At 49.4% G+C, this 8,747-nt stretch overlaps 1 protein-coding gene across 2 annotated transcripts in view; it reads left to right on the top strand.

The window, feature by feature from the left end:
* The first annotated feature begins 273 nt into the window (after window positions 1-273).
* LOC143815790 (mitogen-activated protein kinase 14) overlaps window positions 274-8,747 on the top strand; it is a 109,208-nt gene continuing 100,734 nt past the window's right edge. The window contains exon 1 of one of the 2 annotated variants that reach the window (XM_077295389.1): window positions 274-658. In XM_077295389.1, the coding sequence (XP_077151504.1) occupies window positions 540-658 (119 nt within the window). In that variant the 5' untranslated portion in view covers window positions 274-539. The remainder of the gene's footprint in view (window positions 659-8,747) is intronic. The other variant, XM_077295388.1, reaches the window with a different exon arrangement.

Raw genomic sequence — 8,747 nt, 5'->3', positions numbered from 1 at the left:
GTTAACGCAGTGTGAACCTGGCCAAAGACGCAAAGCTGAACTTTGAGATCGTGAAAAACGCAGCAAGAAAAGCAGAAAAAAATACATTGAAACCTGCCGGTTGTCTGCAGCTGCAGAAAAAGAAATGCAGCAAAAAATGTGCGAACAAAGGGTAACTTGCACCTCTTGATGACTGTAGCGACATTTTGCCGCCTGAAAACCCAAGTTCTGCAAGTGGCAAACGTGACCCAAGCACCGGGACAAGAAGCCCCCAGTGAGAGAGGACTGAGCGCGCTCTGGTACGGAAGCCTGGAAGTCTCTGCGCTTCTCCGCGCCGGGTCCTCCCAACTTCCAAATCTCCCTGCTGGTGTGAAAAAATCCCCGGAAACTCCGCTCACACCCGCTGACGGGACTCGCACATGCGCAGAGAGTACAGGAGATTGCGTAACGCACGCTGAATCTCGCGGCACTTCTGTGCTCTGGTCACCTGCGGCTGCACAGTGTGGAGGTCTGGAGTCGGGCGGACTGGCGAGTGCGCAGCCTGGGGTGCAGCAGCAGCAATGTCCTCTAACTCCCCTTCTGGATTCTACCGGCAGGAGCTGAACAAAACCCTGTGGGAGGTGCCCGAGAGGTACCAGAACCTGAGTCCTGTGGGCTCCGGGGCGTACGGCTCGGTCTGGTGAGTGCACCCCTGCTATCTCGTGGATTCCGGCGGCTTCTGCATGCAGACTTGCGTGGGGTCGGTGCTGATTTCTGTGGCATCTTCCTTGCCGTGCTGGGGCCTAGCGGGATTGGGCAATGAGGGAACTTTTTCTAGTTCCGCATTGCACAGCAGGCGCATTCCCCAGGCCAGTGTGAGGAGCCTGATGGCTGCCTGCAGGGGCCAGTGTGAGGAGCCTGATGGCTGCCTGCAGGGCCCAGTGTGAGGAGCCTGATGGCTGCCTGCAGGGGCCAGTGTGAGGAGCCTGATGGCTGCCTGCAGGGCCCAGTGTGAGGAGCCTGATGGCTGCCTGCAGGGTCCAGTGTGAGGAGCCTGATGGCTGCCTGCAGGGCCCAGTGTGAGGAGGCTGATGGCTGCCTGCAGGAGCCAGTGTGAGGAACCTGATGGCTGCCTGCAGGGGCCAGTGTGAGGAGCCTGATGGCTGCCTGCAGGGGCCAGTGTGAGGAGCCTGACGGCTGCCTGCAGCGCCTCCTGGGGACAGTGTGAGGAGCCTGATGGCTGCCTGCAGCGTCTCCTGGGGACAGTGTGAGGAGCCTGACGGCTGCTTGCAGAGCCTGCTGGGGACAGTGTCAGGAGCCTGACAGCTGCCTGCAGCGCCTCCTGGGGACAGTGTCAGGAGCCTGACAGTTGCCTGCAGCGCCTCCTGGGGACAGTGTGAGGAGCCTGAAGGCTGCCTGCAGCACCTCCTGGGGACAGTGTGAGGAGCCTGATGGCTGCCTGCAGCGTCTCCTGGGGACAGTGTGAGGAACCTAATGGCTGCCTGCAGCGTCTCCTGGGGACAGTGTGAGGAGCCTGATGGCTGCCTGCAGCGCCTCCTGGGGATAGTGTGAGGAGCCTGACTTCTATCTGCAGTGCCTCCTTTGGCCAGTATTAGGCCCATGACTGCTGTCTGTAGAGCTTCCTTGGGCCAGTGTCATGAGGATGCTGTTGCTTGAGTCCCCAGAGCCTGACTGTTGCCTGCCTCAGACCCCGGAGCCTGATTTCTGCAGGCATAACATCCTCAGGCAAGGGTCAGGAGGCCCTGGAGCTTCATCTGCTGTACTTTTGCAGGCCAGTATCGGGTGCCTGCTGCTGCCGCTGCTGCTTGGGAGACCCTGAAGCCTTACTGCTGCTTCGTTCTCAGAGCCTGCAGAGCTTTTCCTTCATAATGGTAATGTTATAGCACAGCTTGTGCTATAGCAATGACTCGGGTCATCTGTTCTTTGCCACATATGACATCACTATCGCTATCAATAGAATGCAAGAAAGGGATTATATTGCATGTTGCACTGTAAGATGTAATTTTTAACTCCTTCACCCCCCCCCCCCGTGCCACTTTCCATATTTCCGTTTGTTTTTTGCTCCTCTTCTTCCCAGAGCCATAACTTTTTTTTTATTTTTCCCTCAATATTGCCATGTAAGGACTTGTTTTTTTGCAGAACAAGTTGTACTGTCCCCATAAGATGCTCCATATTAAAATATGCCCCCTATAATGCTGCACAAATGTTGATTATGACCCCATAAGATGCTCCATACAGACATTTGCCCCATACAATGCTGCACAAATGCGGATTATGGCCCCATAAGATGCTCCATAGAGATATTTGCCCCATATAATGCTGCACATGGCCCCATACAGATATTGGCCCCATCAATCAAAAGAGAAAGTATACCGCACTTACTGCGACAGATACACCACATGCGTACTTCAGGGACAGCTGATTAGTTGCTAAAATTTGCCACAAAGGGATCCGGGTGCTCAATCATGAAAAACAGTGGAGTCCAAGGTAACGAAGAAAGTTGAGAGCACTCACCATCCGTAAAATTTTTCAATCCTTTATTGTGACATAAGAGTCAGCGGAAGGGAGACAAGGGAGAACGTGTACTGCAATCAGACGACGGCCGTTTCGCACACCTGCGCTTCCACAGGTGCTATACTTTTTTATTTTTCCCTCAATATTGCCATATAAGGACTTGTTTTTTGCGGAACAAGTTGTACTTTTGAACGACACCATTGAATTTACCATGTTCACCAAATGATAAAACTGACCTGCCATTATCATTCTTCAGGTCATTACCAGTTTGTAGATACCAAACATGTATAGGTATGTATGTATTTGACCGTTATTGCATTTTAATGCAGTGTTGCGGCGATAAAAAAAAAAGTAATTATGGCGTTTTGATTTTTTTCTCGTTACGCTATTTATCGATCAGATTACTGTATATACTCGAGTATAAGCCAACCCGAGTATAAGCAGAGACCCCTAATTTTGCCGCAAAACCTGGGAAAACTTAATGATTCGAGTATAAGCCTAGGGTGGAAAATGCAGCAGCTACCGGTAAATTTCAAAAATAAAAATCGATACCAATAAAAGTAAAATTAATTGAGACATCAGTAGTTTGTGTTTTTGAATATCCATATTGAATCAGGAGCCCCATATAATGCTCCAAACAATTTATGATGGGCTCCATATTAAAATATGCCCCATACAATGCTGCACAAATGCGGATTATGGCCCCATAAGATGCTGCATAGAGATATTTGCCCCATATAATGCTGCACATGGCCCCATAAGATGCTCCATACAGATATTTGCCCCATATAATGCTGCACATGGCCCCATAAGATGCTCCATACAGATATTTCCCCATGTAATGCTGCACATGGCCCCATAAGATGCTCCATACAGATATTTGCCCCATATAATGCTGCACATGGCCCCATAACATGCTCCATACAGATATTTGCCCCATATGCTGTTGCTGCGATTAAAATAATAAAAAAATTACATACTCACCTCTCAGGCCCCCAGCACTTGCTATATTCACCTGCTCCCCGTTCCATCGCCGCTGTATCTTTTCCGTCCTCTGCACTGACTGTTCAGGCAGATGGCTGCGCGCACTAATCTCGTCATCGTGCCCTCTGACCTGAGCGTCACTGCAGAGGATTGGGAAGACGCAGCTGCGCCGACGGTGGAATGGGGAGCAGGTGAATATCGCGCACTGTTATACTCACCTGCTCCTTGAGCTGTCCCTTCACGTCTGTTCCCCGGTGCCGGCAGCTTCTTCCTGTAGTGAGCGGTCACATGGTACTGCTCATTACAATAATGAATATGCGGCTCCACCCCTATGGGAGTGGAGTCAGGTCCATATTCATTACTGTAATGAGCGATACCATGTGACCGCTCACTACAGAAAGAAGCTGCCGCCCCCCGGAGAACCAGGGACATGCAGGGACCGCGCAGGTGAGTATGATTACACAGCTGCCGCTCCCCCTCCCCTGTCGACCCCTGGGTATGACTCGAGTATAAGCTGAGAGGGGCAATTTCAGCCTAAAAAAAATGGGCTGAAGTTCTCGGCTTATACTATAGTATATACGGTAATTCTTTTTATATATTGATTGGGCGATTCTGAAAGTGGCGATACCAGATATGTGTATTTTTTATGTTTTATTTTTAATGGGGTAATTGAGGGGTGATTTTAAACTTTTATATGTTTTTGATTTTTTAAATATTTTTAAAAACCTTTTCTTTTTACTTTACATTTGCTTCAGTAGTCTCCATGGGAGACTAGAAGTTGCGATCATCCGATCGCTTGTGCTATACAGTGCTCTATGTAGCAGAAATGCTCATTTGCTATGAGCGTTGGAATGCCAACCCATCGGTGACCCGCGGTTATGTGACACGGGTGCCAATGGGCGGGATTTTTGACACGCTTCTGGCACGATCATGTTAAATGTCGCTGTCAGAGATTGACAGTGGCATTTAACAGCTTCGAGTGGATTGCGATTCCACCCACGGCAGGGTCAAATCCGCACGTGTGCACATACCCTTACTGAGAAATTGGCGTTTGACTTGATATGTAAATGAGCCTCTAGATTGGAAGTCTCTGTCACTCCAGCTCTATTCCTCACCTACTGCCTTTGCAAACTTAGCACATTCACCAACATCACTGTAAGGCCATTCTAACACCTCCAACTTAATATTGGTCAGATAGACGATATCTATGCCTTGTTTCATTTACATAGAAATGTATCTAAGGCTTCTCTCACACTTGCGTCGGTACGCGGCCGTCGCTAAGCGTCGGTGCGACGTACCGCCGGACGTTGTGTAAATTCGGCACAACGTGGGCAGCGGATGCAGTTTTTCAATGCATCCGCTGCCCATTCTAAAGTCCCAGGGAGGAGGGGGCGGAGTTCGCGGCCGCACATGCGCGGTAGGAAATGGTGGACCCGACGTACGAAAAAACTTTCCCTTGAACGATTTTTCGTGACGACGGCCCGCCAAAACATGACGCATCCAGTGCACGTCAGACACGACGTATGGCCATACGTCGCGATCTGTCGGCAATACAAGTCTATGGGGAAAAAAACGCATCCTGTGGGCACATTTGCAGGATGCGTTTTTTCCCAAAACGACGCATTGCGACGGACAGCAAGTGTGAAAGTAGCCTAAGAGGTAACATTTCTCCTTGTGGAGATTGACAAGCCAAGCATGGCATGTCCAAGTAAGGAGACTTATATATGCCATGCATGCTCCTCTGGGAAATTAAATATGCAAATTGACTCTTCAGAAAGTAGGAGGACTAGAACTTTATTGCAGTATCAATCCCTAAAATCAATATTGACTCTTTATCGAGCCTCGCCATATGGCTTAGGATAAAAGCCAAACCAGAATCTCTGTTTGTAAACACAGTTTTTCAAGGTATTGCCCTTCTTCATTGCAAAGTGAGATCAGATTTGCCTAGGTGAGAGGCTTAAAGGTACCGTCACACTCAGCGACGCTGCAGCGATATAGACAACGAGCCGATCGCTGCAGCATCGCTGTTTAGGTCGCTGGGGAGCTGTCACACAGACAGCTCTCTCCAGCGACCAACGATCAGGGGAACGACTTCGGCATCGTTGAAACTGTCTTCAATGATGCCGAAGTCCCCCTGCAGCTCCCGGGTAACAAGGGCCGCGCTTAGTAACACGATATTTACCCTGGTTACCATTGTAAAAGTTAAAAAAAAAAACACTACATACTCACCTTCTGATGTCTGGCCCGTCCCGCGGCGTCCACAGGGTTACGCGCTGCTGCCGAGAGCTCCTGCACTGAATGTGTCAGCGCCGGCAGTAAAGCAGAGCACAGCGGTGACGTCACAGATGTGCTCTACTTTACTGCCGGCGCTCACAGTCAGTGCAGGAAGCTCTGAGCAGCAGTACGTAACCCTGTGGACCCCGGGGGACGTGACAGACATCAGAAGGTGAGTATGTAGTGTTTTTTTTTTTTTACTTTTACAATGGTAACCAGGGTAAATATCGGGTTACTAAGCGCGGCCCTGCACTTAGTAACCCGATGTTTACCCTGGTTACAAGTGAACACATCGCTGTATCGGCGTCATACACGCCGATACAGCGATGACAGCGGGTGATCAAGCGACGAAATAAAGTTCTGGACTTCTAGCTCCGACCAGCGATATCACAGCAGCATCCAGATCGCTGCTGCGTGTCAAACACAACGAGATCGCTATCCAGATCGCTGCAACGTCACGGATCGTCGTCGTTCTCGCTGCAAAGTCGCTTAGTGTAAAGGTATCTTAAGACTGTCTACAAGGAGAAATGTTACCCCTTAGATCCCAATCTTAAGCCTCTCCTTTAGTCTAGGTCTCTGTTTTGCTCAACCCTAATTCACTGTGAAGATCTGAGGTTGTGGGTTGTATTAATCACTTAGACATGGTAGCAATGCAGTTAGTTTTATTTCTTCTGTGCACGGTTATTCAGCAACTCCAGGTAGATGGCCAAAATACAGTGCACTCAGTCCACAAATTCCCAACCTGGGAACGGTACTTCTACTGCACCCATACCAGGTAGTATCCACTGTCTCCCAGCTTTTGGTTGGCTCACAGCTTTTGGTTTCTTCTACTGGTAAATTCTTCAGTCACAGCCTACATTCCTCCAGACTATGGATATCATGACTGTAGCACACGTATACCCATCCAGCCAGCAACAACCGACAACTTAAGATCTTCACAAGTGGTGGCAGCAGTAAGATCACCTATCTCTGGACAGCATACCAGGGAAAGTTACTGAGCTGTGACTTGGCAGAAGAGATGGCAGACTCAAGAGACTCAAGAAGGAGGAACTGAGAGCCCTTTGTTCTGGGAGAGAGCTAGAGTGGTTGCCGGAGGACAACCGGGCAACCCTAAAGGTACCGTCACACTAAGCAACGTCGCCAGCGATCTGTGACGTTGCAGCGTCCTAGGGAGCGATATCGCTGTATTTGACACGCAGCAGCGATCAGAATCCCGCTGTGAAATTGCTGGTCGCTGCTAGAAGGTCTGCACATTATTTGGTCGCTAGGTCGCCGTGTATCGCCGTGTTTGACAGCAAAAGCAACGATACCAGCGATATTTTACACTGGTAACCAGGGTAAACATCGGGTTACTAAGCGCAGGGCCGCGCTTAGTAACCCGATGTTTACCCTGGTTACCAGCGTAAAATGTAAAAAAACAAACAGTACATGCTCACCTGCGCGTCCCCCAGCCTCTGCTTCCTGACTCTACTGATCGCCGGCCCTAAACTGAAAGTGAAAGCACAGCGGTGACGTCACCGCTGTGCTGTTAGGGCCGGAGCTCAGTCAGCGTCAGGAAGCAGAGGCTGGGGGACGCGCTGGTGAGTATGTGCTGTTTGTTTTTTTAACTTTTACGCTGGTAACCAGGGTAAACATCGGGTTACTAAGCGCGGCCCTGCGCTTAGCAACCCGATGTTTACCCTGGTTACCAGGGGACCTCGGCATCGTTGGTCGCTGGAGAGCGGTCTGTGTGACAGCTCTCCAGCGACCAAACAGCGACGCTGCAGCGATCGGCATCGCTGTCGCTATCGCTGCAGCGTCGCTTAGTGTGACGGTACCTTAATACAACGCTTGGTCAAATGGGACCGTGAACACCCACGGTCAGTTCAGATGTGGAGGAAAGCATCTCCATGGATTTACCACAGCCTAGGGCTGCCATCCAGATGGCGGAGGATCAACCAAATGAATTCAGCCTTATGTTGGCTGCACTAGGAGAGTGGACCACTGAGATAGGAAGTGGTAAGAAAATATCTGGGTGTGCTTGTAGCAGCAACCCCCACCTACCGAAGCGCAGATGACGGAGGATAACAGGAGAGAGGGGCCCTCATCTTTAAGGTACAGAGACATACCACAGTTCAATGAGGACACCTTAGATATTGATGTTATTTGAGAACTTCTGCCTGCTGCATGAGGTGTCATTCAATGACTGGTTGAGATTTTTTAGTGTTAGTCTGAGCAGAAAAGCAAGGGAAGCTTTTAATATCTTGTTATCTGGTGATCAGAGATGTTACTAGAGAGGTATGCTGTCATGCCTGAAATCTACCAGAAGATGTTTCAGGAGATTGACAAGTCCAGTGCACACATGCATCGGGAGTTTGCCAACACATTACATATGGCATGCACTTGGTGGATAGAAGGACTGGGAGCTTGGGAAGCAGAACATGTCTTTGATATATTCATGCTGGAACAATTGATGTCTAAGCTCCAAGGTGACTTTAAAGAATGGGTGATGGATAGAAAACCACTCACTCTAGATGAGGCTGCAAGATTGGCTGATGATTAGTCTGCCAATCGAACGAGGCTACGTGTACGGACAGTCCCAGTAAGTCAGGAACAGGCTCCGGAAAAAACGCGTCAAAAACGCGAAAAAAACTCATGCGGATTTCATGCAGAAAATGTCCGGTTTTGTTCTGGAAATTTCTACAAGAAATCCTGACGTGTGCACATAGCCTTAAGATATTTCTTGGCCCATTCTTGACGTATTATCTTATGTTTCTCGTTCAAAGGTGGTAGTTTTTCAGCCTTCATTACCTTGGCCATATCCCTGAGTATCGCACACCTTGTGCTTTTTGTTACTCCAGTAACGTTGCAGCTCTGAAATATGGCAAAACTGGTGGCAAATGGCATCTTGGCAGCTTCACTTTTGATTTTCCTCAATTCATGGGCAGTTATTTTGTGCCTTTTTTGCCCAACAGGCATCTTGCTACCCTGTTGGCTATTTGCCATGAAACGCTTGA

Source organism: Ranitomeya variabilis, chromosome 3 (genome assembly GCF_051348905.1).
Source record: "Ranitomeya variabilis isolate aRanVar5 chromosome 3, aRanVar5.hap1, whole genome shotgun sequence".
In the NCBI taxonomy this organism is placed as follows: domain Eukaryota; kingdom Metazoa; phylum Chordata; class Amphibia; order Anura; family Dendrobatidae; genus Ranitomeya; species Ranitomeya variabilis.
Note: the sequence above shows the minus strand (reverse complement) of the source record. Positions and strands in the feature narration are given on the sequence as shown.